The sequence below is a fragment of the Talpa occidentalis genome, unplaced genomic scaffold (assembly GCF_014898055.3).
Source record: "Talpa occidentalis isolate TD23 unplaced genomic scaffold, MPIMG_talOcc4v2.1 talOcc4.11, whole genome shotgun sequence".
NCBI lineage: Eukaryota > Metazoa > Chordata > Mammalia > Eulipotyphla > Talpidae > Talpa > Talpa occidentalis.
The window spans coordinates 73,661,560-73,679,772 of record NW_023601104.1 but is presented as its reverse complement, the minus strand read 5'-3'; the positions used below and the strand labels follow the sequence as shown (position 1 = coordinate 73,679,772).

The following is an 18,213-nucleotide window of genomic DNA, read 5'->3' as shown; positions in this document are numbered from 1 at the left end:
TAACTACAAGCACTATAACTTGGTTACCTTAACTGCTATCCACAAATCCCTTCTTTGCTAGCCACACTGCAGCTAAAAGTGGCCATATGATATAGTTCTCATCAATGAGATACAAGAAGAAGTCTTTGGGGCCAGGATTCCTATTACAAATAAAAAGATAAAGGGATAAAGCTTTAAGAGGAGAAAGTTTTGCCCTTACACATTCTTTCTACTTGAAACATGGCTATATACTGGAAAGTGATATAGCCATTTTTCAATGATGAAGAAAAAAGAGCCGGAGTTCATGATGACAGTGTTGAGCAGCAGTACAAGCCCTGACCTGCCTGACTCCAGATTTTTGATATGTGAGACAGAAAGCTCCCATCTCTTTAATCCACTGCCTAATGATTTTATCTGTATCTCTCAGTAGTCTATACATTTCTGGTCACTGTAACTTATTCAATTTAGTTTTCCTAATTCTAGTAGCTTTTTTAGACATATTCACAGAATTGACTTAAAGATACGTCCCCAGTGAGTTTCCATTCTAAGATGAATGACATCGTCATAGGTACTCAAAGAAAAAAACATCAAAGATGTTTGTTCTTAGGAAATTTCTCCCCTTGGTCAATCACAGAATTACAAATTTTCAGAACTTTAAGGTTCTTAAAGACAATTTAGTGCTAAATATGAAAAAAATTTTCTGCTCACAATTTAAGTAAGTGAACAATTAAAGAAAGGGTTATAGATAATTTACTATTCTTTTTTTTAAAGATTTATTTATTTGTTTGTTTGTTTATTTATTTATACATACATACATACAAGCACTGGGTACAGTCAGAAGCCCGGGAGGGTGAGAGAATTCACCAGAGCCAGAGCAGGGAGCAGAGCAGGCAGAAGGACCGAAGTACACTGCTGAGAGGAGCAGCGGGCGGCAGGAGAGGTCTGCACGCCCGTGGAACCCTCCTCCGGTGGCAGGGGAGCAGGGGAGCAGCAGGGGATCGAACCGGCACTGCAGAGGCTGCAGGCAGCTTCGCAACCCAGCGCTCAACCGCTGCGCCACCGGGGAGGCCCAATTTACTATTCATTTATAGTTGAAAAGTAAATTTATTTACAACTCACTTTCAACAGTCCTAGCCTTATCATTCAAATGTCATAAAAACATATTGTCACAGGCAGTGTTATTGGAGACAATGACAGAGATAGGTGTTTCTGCTTTTTATTCATCTTTTCTCTAAAATATATTTTACTTTCTTTATGGTACTTAATTGTTTACGATCTTTTAAGAGCTGTCCTTCTAAAATACTTAGTTTTTAAGGGCAAAATTATACATTTTAACTTTAGAGTTTATTTGTTGCATATGCTTATAGAAGAATAGAATTTTCTTATTAGAAAGCAAGTGTGATTTCGGTAATACACACATCCATTTAGCAGTATGTATCAAGGGCCTCCCTGGTGGCGCAAGGGGTTAAGACACAGCCTATGAAGCTATCCGCAGCCACTGCAGCACGAGTTTGATCCCCAGCCAGGGAGATACCCACATGGCGCAGCAGAACTCACCTGACTCACCTGCTGCTCCCTCAGCAGTGTATTTCGGTCATTCTACCTGTTCTGTTCCTCACTGTCTCTGGTGAATCCTCTCATCCCCCACACCTCTGGCCTGTAGCCCAGTTCTTGCATGCATAAATAAATAAATCTTTTTTAAAAAAAGAAATATGTATCAAATATATTTTGTTAATTAGGCACAATTAGGGATCTGGGATAACAGAGTAAGCTATACCCTCCCATGAAGAACATTATAGCTCAACAGAAAGGATGTAAGTCAACAGAAAAACAAAAGCAGCAGAGTAGTAACATGCCCAACAGCTCTCTAACTATAGAGATAGGTAGTTCTCTCTCTTTTTTACTTGGAAATTTCAGTGTGGATATCAACTAGCTTGGAAAAATCTTTCCCATATTAAAATGTTTTCTTATGGCCATCTTGAAATGGAGCTGTTTAAATCAATAAAATTGTTTTTCCTGTTTCAAATATATCATTTTGAATATGCTAATTCTTAATATAGAAAGTATCTTGTTTTAAAATTCATTTTTTAAAATTTGAAGTAAATGAAGAAAAGATGTCTGTTTGGTCCAGTAGTTTTCTGGTGATGTTCACCAGAACATCTGATCCTTACTCATCTATGGTCTGGATGTTTTAGCCATTATTGAAAGTGGAATATTGAATTTTCCTACTATTATTATGTTACTATCTATTTTTCCCTTCAACTCTATCCATTTTTGCTTTTTCTATTTGGGTACTCTGACATGAGGTGGATCTATATTTATAATTATATCTTCCTGATGAATTGATTTTTTCATCATTGTACAATGTAAATCTTTATCTCATGCCAGTTTTTTAACATATTTTATGTAAAATAACATTTTCCATCTTTTCATGTTCAGCTTATGTATGTCTCTACATTCTAAGATAAGTTTCTTGTAGATACCATATAGTTGCACCTTTTTAAATAATAGTGCATTCAGTCATTCTGTGTGTTTTGATGGGAGCGTTTAATCCATTTACCTTTAAAGTTAGTGCTGATAAGGAATAACTTACTATCATCATTTTGTTGTTTTCATTGTTTCCACTCTTGATACCTTCCTTTTGTCTTGACTGTTATTTTTATTTATTTATTTTAAAAATAAATTTTATTTTTATATTCCCCATACAATTGCAATCCCCTTATTTTGACCCCAGTCCCTCCCCTCCCCGCCCCCACTCCCCACAGAGTGTCTCTGGTTCATAGTTTTTTGTTGATTTTGATTTTCACTTTCTTATAGTTATTCATTTTCCTGGTCCCTTATTTAAGTTTTCTAGCTTCCTGCTATGAGTGAGACCATCCGGTATTTTTCTTTTTTTTTTCATGCAAATTGCATGTGTTTATCTTTTTTGAATGCTGAGTAATATTCCATGGTGTATAAGTACCACATCTTCTTGATCCAGTCATCTATTTTTGGGCATTTGGGTTGTTTCCAAAGCTTAGCTATTGTAAACAGTGCTGCTATAAACATAGGGGTGCAGGTGCTCTTTGGAACTGATGTTTCTGTTTGAGTGTTATTTTTATACTGACCGTCTTTGATTTTTTACTCATTTTATTTTGTGTAGACTCTGGAGGTTTATTTTTGTGTATACTCTTGGCAGGGGGAAGTTATCTTGGAGCTTACACAAAATATCTTATAACAATCTATTTTAAGTTGAAAATAAACCACATACAAAAACTACTCTTTTCTATCGCCTCAATACCATTTTATGTTATTTAGTGTAACAAACTGAATCTTTATATATTGTGTATTCATGAACATAGTCTTAAAGTCTTTTTATGCTTTTATCTTTTAAATTCTCTACCAAAATAATAGTACCTTACATAATACATTATGATATTATTTGTATATATTTACCTTTACTGGTGAGCTAGATATTAATTTGATTTTGTTTTGTTGTTTAGTGTCATTTTGTTTCAACCTGCAGAACTACCTTTAGCATGCTTTTATTAATACGGACTTATAGTAGAGTTTTAAGTCTAGAAGTGTGATACTTTCATTCCTCTTTTTTGTCAAGATTGTTTTGGCTACTCAGGGTCTTTGTGGTTCCATGTAATTCCAACAATATTTGCTCTATTTCTTTTTTTATTTTTTAATTTTTATTTATTTTTAAATTTTTAAAAATGATTTATTTTTTATTTTTATACAAGAACCAGGGTACAGGCCAGATGTGCGTGAGGGTGAGAGGATTCACCAGAGACAGAGTGGGGAACAGAACAGGCAGACTGAAGAAATACACTGCTGAGGGGAGCAGCAGGCAAGACAGGAGAGGTCTGTTTCACCATGTGGGATTCTCGCCGGCCGGCCGGGATTGAACCGGCGCTGCAGAGGCTGCGGACAGCTTCACAGTGTGGCGCTTAACCTCCTGCGCCATCAGGGAGGCCCATTTGCTCTATTTCTTTGAATCTTTGACAGAGAGTGCACCGAATCTATATATTGTTTGGGTGGGATGGACATTTTAACATTAATTCTTCCAATTCACAACCATGGACTATCTTTCCATTTCCTAATATCTTCTATTTCTTTTAACAATGCCTTAAAGTTTTCATTGAATAGGTTTTTTTTTTTTTACTTTCCTTGTTAGGTTTACTCTTAGGTACTTAATATATGATTACTTAGGCACTTAATATATGCTACTTTACTATATGATTCATTGATACCAATGTTTTTATGTACAGTACAAGCTATCTGCAAATAGTGATAGTTTTACCTCTTCTTTTACAAACTGGATTGCTTTTATGTCCATTTGTTCTTTCTCTTGCCTAACTGTTCTAGCTAAGACTTCCAAAACTATGTTGAACAGTAGTGGTGAGATCTGTCACCTTTCTCGTGTACCCAGTCTTAGAGGAATAGCTTTCAGTTTCTCACCATTGAGTGTGATGCTAGTTGAGTTTGTTATAAATGGCTTTTATTTTGTTGTGGTATTTTCCTTTTTTTCTCATTTTACTAAGAGGTTTTTTTTTTTTTGAAATCATAAATGGATGCTGAATCTTGTCAAATGCCTTCTCTAAATCGAGTGATATGATTTTTGTCTTTTCCATTGTTGAAGTTGTGAATTACACTGATTTGCATTTGTTGAACCATCCTTGCATCCCTGGAACAAACCCCAGTTGTCTATAATTTATGATCCTTTTACTGTACTGTTGAATTTGGTCTGCTAAAATTTTGTTGAGGATTTTGCATCTGTGTTTATGATAAGAGATATTGGTCTATAATTTTCTTTAATGTCTTTGTCTGCTTTTGGTATCAGAGTATTAGTTTTGTTTGAAGGTTTTGCAGAACTCACCTGTAAAACCAACTGGCCCTGAGATTTTGTACTTTCCTGGAGACTATTGATTGTTGTTTCAATTTCCTTGCTTATAATTGGTTAGTTCAGATTTTCTCTTTCTTCCTGATTTAGTCTTAGAAGGTTGTATGCTTCTAAGAATTTGTCCATTTCTTCCAAGTTTTCTAATTTGTTGGCATAGACATTCATAGTTATCTCTTATGATCTGGGGTGGATATGACTTCTCTGGGCTGTGAATGTAATTTACTAACTAGAGGTATGCCAGTTCTTTTTCTGGGGCGTTCAATCTCTTGTTCCCTGTGGTGTCTGCCTGTGTGTGGTACTATAGGCTCTCTGGCAGTGTAGCAGCAAGTTTTTCTGCTCTCCTTTATTAGTAGTACCCTCCAGGCACTGAAACAAAGCTAGTTCAAGTGCCCCAAGTCAGGTGAAACAGAAACCAGCCTTTCAGGCAGCTCTATAAAAACTGTACTGTTGGACACTTGCTCTAGTTTAGTACACTCTTTTCCCTGCCTTTTAAGGGAGAAGTTGCTGCATGGATGCCTTTTCTTCATTGTACTGAGACATACCATTTCAGGCCCTCTGGTGACAATACAAGTTGCACTTGGTCTCCCCTGCTTTTAGTGGCACCCAGGTACCAAAACAATGCCAGCTCCATCAGTGCTCCTAGTCAGGTAAGAGAGTAACCAGTTCTTTGGGCAGTTCTGAAAAGCTGAAATGCTGGATATACATTCCACATTTCTCTTTCCTTCTCCCTCCAGTGAAAGACTTCAAGACACATGGTTCCTGATGATCATGAGGTCATAAGGGCAGATCACAGGTAGTGATCTGCTTACCCATTTTACTGTAGCCTTTTATGCCTTATCTTTGGCTTTGCACTTGACTGGGTTATTTTAACTACTTAACTGGCTACTCATTCTTACTTAGTTGGCTTCCAACTTCTCATAAAGTTATCTTGGTCCATATATTGCAGTTAATTTCCTGTCTCTGTGAAAATTAGGAGTTGTACTTTCTAGTCTGTTTTTTATTTTTAGCTATATTGTATATATTGCAAATACTTTAGCTACATTGTATATATACAATATTGACAATGAAGAAGCTAAAAGATTGACTGAAAGTAAAATATGAGTCACAATTTTTCATGTAAAACAATAATGGGAAAATTTATGAAAGCAATACAAGTAGGTTTCACAAATAAAAAATGAGAAAAATATTTGAGAACTTGGCAAATAAACTACATGAAGATATATTAAAGAAAATGACTTATTCAGGAGATTAAATGGGAAAGTTGGAAAGGCGGTGCTTATAAATAGTAACTCAATACATATTTGTGGAAGCAAATTGTTAATTGCCTTTAGCAACATAAAGAAAAATTGAGTAAGTGATAATAAGCACTGTTTTCTGAACCAGTAAGTGCCAATCAAGATGGTAAGGGAATACACATTGCAGCAGGAAAAGAATTAGAAAGATTTCAAAAAAATAAGAACTACAAGAAATTAGCATATTTCTTTAAAGACTAATTTGTAATTATCTTTTCTGGAGATCATAGAGAAAAGATATTTTATGTTCTTAAATAGCAGGATATTAGAACATTAACAAAGTTAATGTTCTATCTGGAATAGACTGAAAGTCATAAGATTAACCAAGGAGTATAATAATACATCTCTGGCCAAGAGTTAGTAATAGGTCTTGAGTCTGGATAGCAGTAATGAGAATGAATAGAGGTAAGAACTAGAATGAAAACAAAAGTAATCTCTAGAGAAGTAGCAATTAAGAAAAATAGAACTGATAACAAAAAGATTAGTGTTTTTGCTAGTGTTTATTGTTTTTCTTCCCTGGTCCCATTCTGATTTCTTACTCTGAGTGTTATGTTACCCCTTGACTGCTCTGATGGACCAAAGTTTCTTTCTCATTCATATAATAACTCACCCTTTCAACTCATTTATTGGGAAGACAATTAAGATCTTAAGAAGAGTAACAATGAATAAGATAGATGAGGTATTACAACAAGACTTTAGGGTGGAATGGAGGAAACAGTGACAAAGACTGCAAAGTACAATGCTACAAACAGACTTGCCGTAAAGTGAGGAAACTATAAGACACTTGAGTAAAACACAAGAGGGGCATTTTGCTCAGATTTGTGAGATGACAGAAAAACTCTTGGAGGAAATGTAGGATAATAAGCAGGAGTTATCCAAGGGAAGAGATGGGACAACATCATTTCGGAAAAGAGTAAACTATTTGTAAATTGAAAGTTTGTGTCATGGGTGCACTGAGTTCAGGGTGAGAGTGGAAGTAAAATTGGAGGTTAAACACAAACCAGATTGTAAGCAATATTAAGGAGTCTGACTTTAAGAAAAATAAAAAGCTATTAAAGAGTGAAAGTCGGTAAAAGAGTATGAAAGGTTTGGACTTGCAAAGATAAAAATGGCTGCAGGAATTGGGATAAAAACCAAATACTGTTAGGATTTCTTGGTATGGACAACTATATGGATAGTAATGTCACTCCTTGAGATATATGAAGAAAAGAAGATTCAGATAACAAATTTAGCTTTAGTCATGTTGATTATGAAATATTTGTAAAATATCTAAGAAGCTATCGATAATAGATGTTTGGAAATATAAGTCTTAAGTTGAGAGAACGGATATGGGTTGGAGTGATAGATTTGGTTTCTGAAGCATCATGAATTGCTCCTACAGAAGAATGTGTATGTAAAGTCTAAGAGAACTCTGAGTAACAATGATATTTAATGACTGGAAAAAAAATAAAAGGCTTCAAAGAAGCTGCAGAAAAAGGAAATGGTTAGCCTGAAAGAACAATGCTAAGAAAGATTTCAACAAGGAGGGAGTGATTAAAAGTAGTACCTAATTTTGAGCTTTAGGCTTTCTCTTTTCATATCTAATAACAGTTATGAATGCACCCACTTTCTTTTTCTTTTCTGATTATATTTAAATTTTTTAATGTAGCACTTCTTTCTTACATAATTTTTAATTTTTAGACAATATACAATTTCTCCCCTCAGGTGTGGTCACCATAGTTCTCCCTCCAAAGCACCTATAGTCCATCACCATATTCCCTTGTGCTCTTCCCCCAATTTTCACCCCTTCCTACACCATTCTTTCCCCCCTCCCCTCCCGGATGTTTCAATATTTATGGCCAGCTTTCAAGATTTGTCTTTGACTCTTTGTTTAGCTTTCTATATTACACATGTAAGTGAAGCCATCTGATATTTATCTTTTTCCTTCTGACTTATTTTGCTTTGCATCAACCCTTCCAGCTCCATCCATGTTACCACAAATGGCATGAGTTTGGTTTTTTTGATCACTTAGTAGTATTCCATTGTGTATATATATCATATCTTTATGATTCATTCATCTGTTTGGAGGTATTTAGGTTGTTTCCACATCTTGACTATTGTAAATAGTGCTGCAATAAACATAGAGTTGCAGGTTTCCTTTCACATTATTGTTTTTGTGTTCCTTGGGAAAATTTGTTGGAGTAGAACAGATGGATTGTATGGCAGATCCATTTCTAGTGTTTTGAGGAACCTTCACATTGCTTTCCATAGTGGCTGGACTACTCTACAATCCCACCATGAATGCACCCATTTTCTTAAAACTGAGTATCCAGAGGTGGCAGCCAGTTTATCTGATAAATTTACCTAAGATTTATGGGCTTTAAGGATTAATTTATTACCCTAACCAGTTAACAGACTTTCATTGAAGTAGAAGTTTTTTTTTAAAGAGATAGGGCCTCCCGTGGCGCAGCGGTTGAGCGCTGGGTTGCGAAGCTGCCCGCGGCTCTGCGGCGCCGTTCGATCCCAGGCTGCTCCCCGGCCACCAGAGGAGGGTCCCACATGGCGCGCAGACCTCTCCTGCCGCCCGCTGCTCCCCTCAGCAGTGTACTTTGGTCCTTCTGCCTGCTCTGCTCCCCGCTCTGGCTCTGGTGAATTCTCTCACCCTCCCGCACTTCTGACTGTACTCAGTGCATGTGTAAAACAGAACAAACAAAACAAAAACAAATAAATAACGAAATAAACATGCCTCTATAAAAAAAAAAAAAAAAAAAGAAAAAAAAAAAAAAAAAAAAAGATAATGCCTTCACTCTAAAGAATAATTATAATAATAGTAATACCAGTAGTACTTGTAGAGATAACATCAATAATTATAGTTAACATTTACTGTTTAGTGTTTATAGTTAACATTAACATTTACAAAACATTTCACTGTTTAATTTTCCCAACACCTCATGAGGTAGACACGCTTTAACCCTCATATGCAGACAAAGAAATTGAGGCACACTTGCCCAAGTTCACACAGTTACTAAGTAGGGAAATCAAGATTTGACCATAACTAATTTAACTCTAAAGCATGCCTTCTTTTATAAGATGAGCTAATAAGGACAGGTGCTTGAGACCTGTAGATTTTTCATTCTATCACAAAATATGCTAAAAAGGCAAGCACTTGATCTGTTTATGTGTAAGCCTGTATTTGAGAAATACGTTTATTTCAAGGGTGCATCACAAATCTAACTTATTGAAAATTATAATTTCTTTCTTAAAATTCATGATTTGAATCTATAGTATTTTAAATACTAAAGAGTTTTAATGGACTTGAGCTACCATTATAGCTGATATTTATCAACTTGATAGTGGGTTGATAGACATGTTTGCTAAAGATATTTAAGGTCACTATCAATAAAATAATGCTAGTAAAAGTGGAATATCTGACAGGTTGTTAGGGCATTATAAATGTATGTGAACAAGAAGAGATACAAGGGGAATATAGCTAGGAAATCATTCAGTACATAATAATTTTAAATTAAATCTAATTTCTGAAACCTTTGCCTGGAGTATTAAGACAAATGGGAGGAAACTCTAAAAATCATAATGTTTAGTTGATTAGACTAGCAAAATTTTATACATAAAGTAGAAAAAGTAAAGTCTTGCAGAAAGTTAGGAGTGGCAGACAAACTAACATATCTAAAATTTTTCATTTAATAGTTCTGGTAAGAATTTTAATGGGTGGTATTTATCTCATCTGCATCCCACTGAACCTGGTTCCATTATATAATAAATGTTTGTAATAAAACAGTAATGTCTTCAAGTAAACATGTCTTTAAGATAAAATTATTTTTAAATTAAAAGCCCATTAGAACCTAGGATGAATGTTCTAGTCTCTGAGAACTGGAAAAACAATTTGGAAGAAGAGAGTTGCTTGAAAAGGAGGGCAATGCTGAGTCAGTTTCGAAAGAGAGTCATGGAAATCCCTTATTGCATGCAGTAGTGACTCAACTGAACCATTTACCAATATCTTGCTGCTGAAGTAGTAAAATGTCTTAATTCATTCAAAGGAGAAAGTCAGTCTGTCTTTATGTAACTCTAAATCTAATCTCTATTTTACTTTGATAGTTTGTTCAAATAAGAATCTCCAGAAATTGTCAGAAAGGAAGTAATGAGAGAAACCTGGATGTAAACTGCACTGTTTCCTATTTAGTAGCAATGAAGGACCTCAAATGGAATGTTATAAAAATTTTACATAAAATTACCTACTAATGAAAGAACAAGTTTGCTACTGAACACAGTTAACATTGATGGGAAAACTTTACTATATCTCATCTGTCACCAACATAATCTTGGTAAAATTGTATGTTTTGGTCATTTCCTATTATTGGGATGTTTGACACCTTTCCTATACTGGGAGCTAAAACTCTAAAAGTAGCAAAAATTTCTTGATTTTGTTTTCCTAACCCATGGTATTATGACTCCTGTTTTTAGTGATGATCCATTTTATTTGGCTTATTACTAATAATAAGTTTTGCAAAGCCCTACAACTTATTAAGAAACTTTACTATCAATTTCACCTTCAATCTTTAGGAAAGGTAGAGAGAAAACAAATCCTGAAAATCAAATTAGCTAAATTCTTAGAGACTATTGAATTTCCATGGCCTAAGGTATTATCTTTAATGTCTGTGAGATCAAATCATATGTAGGTATATAGCCTTTGATTAATTTGGCTGTTTGATTTTCCAATTTTGTTGAGATATAATTGATCATACAGCATGTGTAAGTTTAGGGTATAAAGCATGATGATATGACTTTCATATGTTGTGAAATAATTATTACAGTAAGTTTACCATCATCTCTTATATATAAAAGAAAAAAAGTAAATTTCTTTTCTGGTTATGAGAACTCTTAGTAAATCCTGAAAACTCTCCTAACAACATTCAAGTATACCATATAGCTATGTTAGCTATAGTTACCATGTTATACATAGCACCCCTAGTACTTATTTATCTTTTGAATGCCTAACCCATTTTCTCTGCTCCCTAACCACCACCTCTGGTGAGCAAAATAGATCTCTTTTCCTATGAATATGGCATTTTTAAAAATTCCATGTATAAGTGAGATCATATAGTATTTGTCTTTTTTTTCTAACTTATTGTACTTAGCATAATGCCTCAAGGTTTATTTATGCTGTTGCAAATGAAAGTTTTTCTTTTCTTTTTTCAATTGGTGAATAATATTCCATTATATATAGTCATGCATTACTTAATGATGTGAAAAACTGATGTGGTTCCAACAGGTTATATCATATAGTTTAGGTATGTGTGAGGCTATTCCACACAGGTTTGTGTAATTACACTCCATGACATTTGAACAATAACAAAAACACCTAACTATAAATTTCTCAGAATATGCCCCCATTGTTAAGTCACATTACTGTCTGTTTATCACAATTTATGCATTCATTTGCAGATGGACACTTCTGGTTCTTTCTGTGTCTTGGCTATCGTAAATAATGCAGCTATGAACATGGGTGTTGATGGTTTTCTCACATCAATGTTTTTTACTTCCTGTGGAAATATTCCTAGAAGTGTAAATGCTGGATCATATGCCAGTTTTTCAGTTTTTGAGAAATTTCCACACTATTTTCCATATTGGCTGAATCAATTTACAATCCATCATCAGTGTATAACGCTCGTTTTCTCCACATCTTTGCCAGTATTTATCAGTCTTTTCAATGATGGCTATTCTAATAGATGTGGGGTGATATCACATTGTGATTTTGATTTGCATTTTCCTAATGGCTTAAAAGTTGCGCATCTTCCATGTACCTGACAATTAACTGTATATCTTCTTTGGAAAATGTCTATTTAGTTCTTTGCAAACTTTTAATTTTGATTGGTGGTTATGGAGTTGTAAAAGTTCTTTGTATATTGTGGATATTAACTGCTTATTAGATATATCATTTGTAATTGCATATTTTCCCCATCCATAGGTTGTCCTTTCATTTTTTTGCATTCTATCCTGTGCAGCAGCTTTTTAATTTGATGTAGTTCCATTTGTTTTTTATTTTGTTTCTTTTACTTTAGGTGTCATAGCCAAAAAATTCTTGCCAAGACCCAAGTCAAGGAGCTTTTTACTTAGGTTTTCTTCTATGAGTTTTATGGTTTCTGGTCTTACATTTAAGTCTTTTTAATACACTTTAAGTTAATTTTTGTGAGTTCAGTAAGTTAGAGGCCTATTTCATTGTTTTACATATGGCTATACAATTTTTCAGGTGGAGATTGTCTTTCCTCTATTCAGTATTCTTGACCTCCTTGTTAAGTATTAGTTGCTTGTGTATTCAAACAACTCGATTCTGTTCCATAGGTCTGTGTCTGTTTTTATGCCAGTACCACATTGTTTTGGTTACTTTAGCTTTATGCTATATAGCTTGAAACCAGGAAGTGTTATGTCTCTCACTTTGTTCTTACTCAGGATATCTTTGACTATTCACGGTCTTTTGTGGTTTCCTATCTATTTTAATATTATTTTTCTACTTTTTGTAAAAAATACCATTGGATTTCATAGGTTTTTTTTTTTTTTTAATCTGTACATGGTTTTGGGCCTCCCCTGGTGGCACAGTGGTTGAGCACTGGGCTGCGAAGCTGCCCGCAGCCTCTGCAGCACTGGTTTGATCCCCAGCCTCCGGCGAGGGTCCCACATGGTGCGCAGACCTCTCCTGCCGCACTCACTGCTCCCCTCAGCAGTGTATTGCGTCAGTCTGCCTGTTCTGTTCCCCGCTCTGGCTCTGGTGAATTCTCTCACCCTCCCACGCTTCTGACTGTACCCAGTGCTTGTATAAATAAAAATGAATAAAACTTAAAAAAAAAAGTTTCATAAAAAAAAAATCTGTACATGGTTTTGATTAATATAGATATTTTAATAACATTAATTCTTTAAACAAATGGACATGGGGTATCTTTCCTGATAAGTGATAATGAACTATTTTTCAGTTGTCTGCTGGCTATCTGTATGTCTTCTTTGGAGAAGCATCTATTTCATTTTATGCCCATTTTTGATTGGGGTTTTGTTTTTTTTTGTTGAATTATATGAGTTCCTTCGAGATGTTGGATATTAACCCCTTGCAAGATGTAAGATATGCAAACATTTTCCCCCATATGCAAACATTTTCCCCCATTTCCCCCATAGGATGTCTTTTTGTTTAGTGATAATTTCTTTTACTGTGCACTTTTTCAGTTTGAGGTGGCCCCATTTATTTATTTTTGCTTTTATTTACCTTGCAGTTGGAGTTGAGACCCCAAAAACATCAGTGACTCCAGTGTTGTGGAGAGTTTTGTCCATGTTTTTTTCTATGTATTTTACGGATTCAGGTTTTACATTCAAGTCTTTAACCCATTTTGACTTAAATTTTGTTTTCTATTTTTTTTTCTTGCCTGATTGTTTTCGCTAGGACGTCTAGAACTATGGAGAATAACAGTGGTAAGAGTTGTCTTATTCTTGATCTTGGAATAATAGCTTTCAATCTTCCAATATTAAGTAATATTAGCTGTCGACTAGTCAGTCATATGTGACCTTTATTATCTGAAGTTCACTTCTTTCAGACCATAGTTAGAAAGTTTTTATCATGAACAGATATTGAAATTTATTGAATACTTTTTCTGCATCTACTGAGATATATCTCATATAACTTTTTCTTTTCTTTTATTAATGTGATGCATCACATTTATTAATTTGCACATGTTGAACCACCCTTGCAGTCAAAGGATAAATTGCATTTAATCATGGTGAACGATTTTTTTTAATGTATCGTTGGATTCAGTTTGTTAATAATTTACTCACTCAATTATGTTTATTGAGGAAAAGTTGGTTTACATGATTGTATTTGTTTTAGCAGATATATGTTCAAACTTCTACAACTGTATGTGTCACACCATGCTCACCACCAATAATCTTCTGCCATGCTTCACTGGGCCTCCTCCTTCCCCTTATTCTCCCTGTCACCCTCCCCTTATGGTTTCCTTGGTTTAGCCATCAGATGTCAGGCGTTGGTTATTGGTTTGGCTTTGCCTCACCCTTTCTTTTATTTCTCTGTATTCCACATACAAGTGAAACCATCTGTTGTTTGTCTTTTTCCTTCTGACTTATTTTGCTTAAATTTGCGAATATTTTATTGAGAATTTTTACAACTATATTCATCAGGGATATTGGCCTGTAGTTTTCTTTTCTTGTAGCATTTTTGTCTGGCCTTGTCATGAGGGCAATGAAGGCCTTGTAAGTGAGTGTGAATGCTCCTGCCTTAACAATTTTTAAAAAATATATGAGAAAAAATGGCATTAAATTTTCCTTAAATTCCTGGTAGAATTCACCAGTGAAGTCATCTGGTCTTGGCTCTCATGAAAATTCAGGAGATTTAAAAAAAATTTTATTATTGATTCATTCTCCTTACTAGAAATTTAGCCTTTTCTATTTCTTCCTTATACTGTCTTCGTAAGTTGTACATTTTTAAGAATTTTCTTATGGCGGTTCAGTTTTTTAGTGTATAGTTATTATTGGCATAAATTATGACACTTGGCTCTTGGCTGAGAAAAGTCCTGCAAACTCTGAACATGGTCCTTTTCACATTGTGTTGCAGGGTTCAGATGTGTTATCTCTATAGGCCTAATGATGCTATACAGTTTTTTTCAATGAATGGTTTAATAAACGGTCATACAACAACAAATAGAGGAAAGGATTAAAACTTAGGAATAATGAACAACTTCCTTAGACAGCTGATACACGATTGGGATTACTCAGGAAGCAATAAGGTCCGGATTGATCTATTGATTGATTATACCTCAAATTATATCTCAGATGTTCCCTGTCCACTTTTCAGCTCAGGTTGAAGACTGATGACAAATGATATCTGATACCTGAAACCACCTATAATTAAACAGCATATTGTCTTCCTTAGCATAAAATTACTATTTTATTGTTTTTATTAACATAACTTTACTATTCCAGAAAACTCTTCCCCGAAAGATAAAAACTGTAAATGTCTTTACTGCTTATTCTGGAAACTTCTTAAACAAAAAGTATCAAAAGATAGTTTATAAATCAGGGCTCTCAGATTCCCTTCCCTTGCCCTATCTGTAAGTCTGAAATGATTATATAATTATCTTTATCTAATTCTAATCAACTCTCCATACTAAAAGAGCTGTTTTAAATCAAACTTCAAAATATCATACATTCTAAGTTTTCCCTTCCATTTCTGAGACTCTGACTCTGGGACTAAGACTTTGTGGAAGTAGAATATTCCCTTATCATAATAAGAAAATTCAGCTTTATTATCAACAGTTTGCTTTGGTAATATTTTTGAGGAACCAAAGGAAAGTTACCTTTTTCTTGGACAAATTTACCAAAGTTTACTCCTCCTGGGACAATTTTAGAAAGCTCTATTAAATTCTAACACTTTTTCTTTCTCTAGGATACACCAACCTTTTGTTTGGACACATTTTTATATATGCCAAAAGAGAAGCTGATCTTAGTTTTCTTTACATTGCCTACATTTTGGAAATGTTTTCTTGTGGATAGTTAATTTAGTAAATGAATATATGAAGTTACTTTGTCTTGGAGGAGGGGAACTCAAAGAAGGTTTCACACAGAATATCACACTTAAAGAATATTGAAGGATAAATGAGAGTTTCTAGAAAAATAAAGTGACTTGATATTTTATGCAAGGAGGTGGGGGTAGAATCCAAAGGAACAGAGGCAGAACATAGCATGAGAAAATGAGTAATTGCTAATAGGGTCTATATAACTACAGCAGAATTGTACATGGTGAAGGAAGAAAAAAAAAGGGAGATAAATATAGACTAAAAGAGCAATGGGATATTGACGTTAAGAAGTTCAGAGATAGAACAGTTTACAGCAATGAAAGAATCCTGGGTTTATCTAAGGGCATGAAACCTTAAACTTATTATAGAAGTCACAGAACTATGGAGCTGTGGGGCTTGTTTTGCTCCCTATGTGAATCTAAATGTCTATATGGACCATCTACATGACTGTTTCATCCTAAGAAAACATGATCAGAAAAACATGAATCATCATGATGGCCAACCATGATTAATAGCCCACAAGCCAAGAAGAGCACAACTGAAATGAAAGGTGGTCTGAAAAATAGAAATCATACATGTGAAAAAGGGCTCAAGGAAATCTTTGCTCAGTGAGAAATTATTTTTGTTGCTAAGCCCCATAATCACTATCAATGACCCACCAACATCTTAGGAGCTATAGTAATGGAAATTACGTGATAATCATTATAAAATGTAAATTTAAAGTTAATTTATTGCTATTGTTTTAATTTAGTGAATATTTGATCATCTCTCCCCTGACTCATATTTCTCACATTTAGGCTTTAGTAAGGAATTAGAAATCTTTAAATCTCTTATAATTGAAGATCCTTCTGCAGGTTCACATATCTGTCAGATATTGTGGAAACTCACAAAAGTATACAAGTTAAACAGGTCTGTTTACATTTTATATGACTCTAGTGTAAAAGTGTTGGGCAAACAATTAGTGTGTGCTTGCCTAACAAATCAACGATTTAAGCTAAGGTAACATATTCACAACATTAGAGAGGGGAAACAATTTAATTAAGGAAAATACAATATGAGTTTTTACCTATTTGAAGTTTTTCAATTACTTTTTTGTTAAATAATACAGACATACACTAGAAATATAAATCATCCCATTTACTAAAACTCCCAGTGGTATAGGTATCCAGTGGAACTGTAAGTATGGTCTATCTGTATTTCTCTTCATAAAGTTCATGAAGAAAACAGAATGATATCACCATTATTAAGTGACAGGGAACAACATTAAGATAATTAGCATATACACAGCACTTTTCTCTTAGGATCCCAAAGTTTTTAAGAAACAAACTTCAATATCACATAATTTTAAGGATACAGGTAAGGAAAAGCTATTTATACAGTTTTTTTTGTAAGACTGGAAAATGAATAAAACATAAAATTAAATAACTTTTAATTTAATGTTATTAATGATCAAACAAAAAAATTAAGTTTTCTTCATTCTTCATTCAGGGCTCTATGTTCTAAAACATGCTCTCTGTGAAAGGGATATTTCAGGAACTCATATTTTTAAAATAATTACAAAGTCCTGCCTAGAAGTCACTTTCTTTTTTTTTTTTTCCATTTCTTTGTAGATTTATATTATTAGTCTACATTTAGATTGTTTTCAAATAACTTTTAGGCAGTGGGACAATTAAAGTAGGCTCTCATCTTAGAACCACTCATTACTACCCTAACTAGGAGTGAGACCAAAGTTCTGGTGTCAGCTTTCAAAAACAACTGGAATAAGGGAAGTTTTCATTGATATATCTATGTTAACTAATATTTTAGAAAGCAAAAGTCCTAATATTCATTTTTTGATATAAACTTTCCCCATTGCTCTTTTTCATTCTTTCACCAAATGTTTTTCTCTCTCCTTCCCATGAAACTACAAGCTCTAATTCATTAATCCATCCCAAAGAATGACATACTTACTGGCTCTGAGAATGTTCTCCTTGCTGCTGCACCTGGACTGGACCTGCAGAGAGAGCATAAACTCAGTAATTTAGGGCTCATAACACAGATAATCAGATATATATATGCATAGTTAATGGGCAAGCTCCTGAGGTCTAGGAGCAAAGGCTTTATATCCCTCGCATCATTACATGTTAGTAAAACTATTACATTTGTACCATATATTTTTAGTTTACATTTTCCTTACTTTAACCAAAAAAACTGAGTTGAAGAAGAAATTTTGGGGTACAATATTGTGAACAGTACATAGGTAAAATGTAAAGCAATTTTTAAAATTGGTATGTATTTCAAATTACCATAAGTAAAACAAATTCAAGTTACCACATATTCAATTGTGAATACACACCCTTAATCTTAAGGCACTGAATCTATCTCTTGACTAAAATAATAATGCAATTCAAGGAGTGAAGTTGTAACCAAGTATTTCATTGTACTCATTTTTAGTTTGCATACATTAGTGAGGAAAAATGGAAAATTAGTGAGGAAAAATTAGTGAGGAAAA

At 34.2% G+C, this 18,213-nt stretch overlaps 1 protein-coding gene across 5 annotated transcripts in view; it reads right to left on the bottom strand.

Moving 5' to 3' along the window:
• GPHN (gephyrin) overlaps nucleotides 1-18,213 on the bottom strand; it is a 451,561-nt gene that overhangs the window by 105,419 nt on the left and 327,929 nt on the right. For all 5 annotated transcript variants that reach the window (XM_037503527.2, XM_054691156.1, XM_054691159.1 and 2 more), the window contains one exon: nucleotides 17,673-17,715. In XM_037503527.2, coding sequence (XP_037359424.1) covers nucleotides 17,673-17,715 — 43 coding nt within the window. The remainder of the gene's footprint in view (nucleotides 1-17,672; nucleotides 17,716-18,213) is intronic.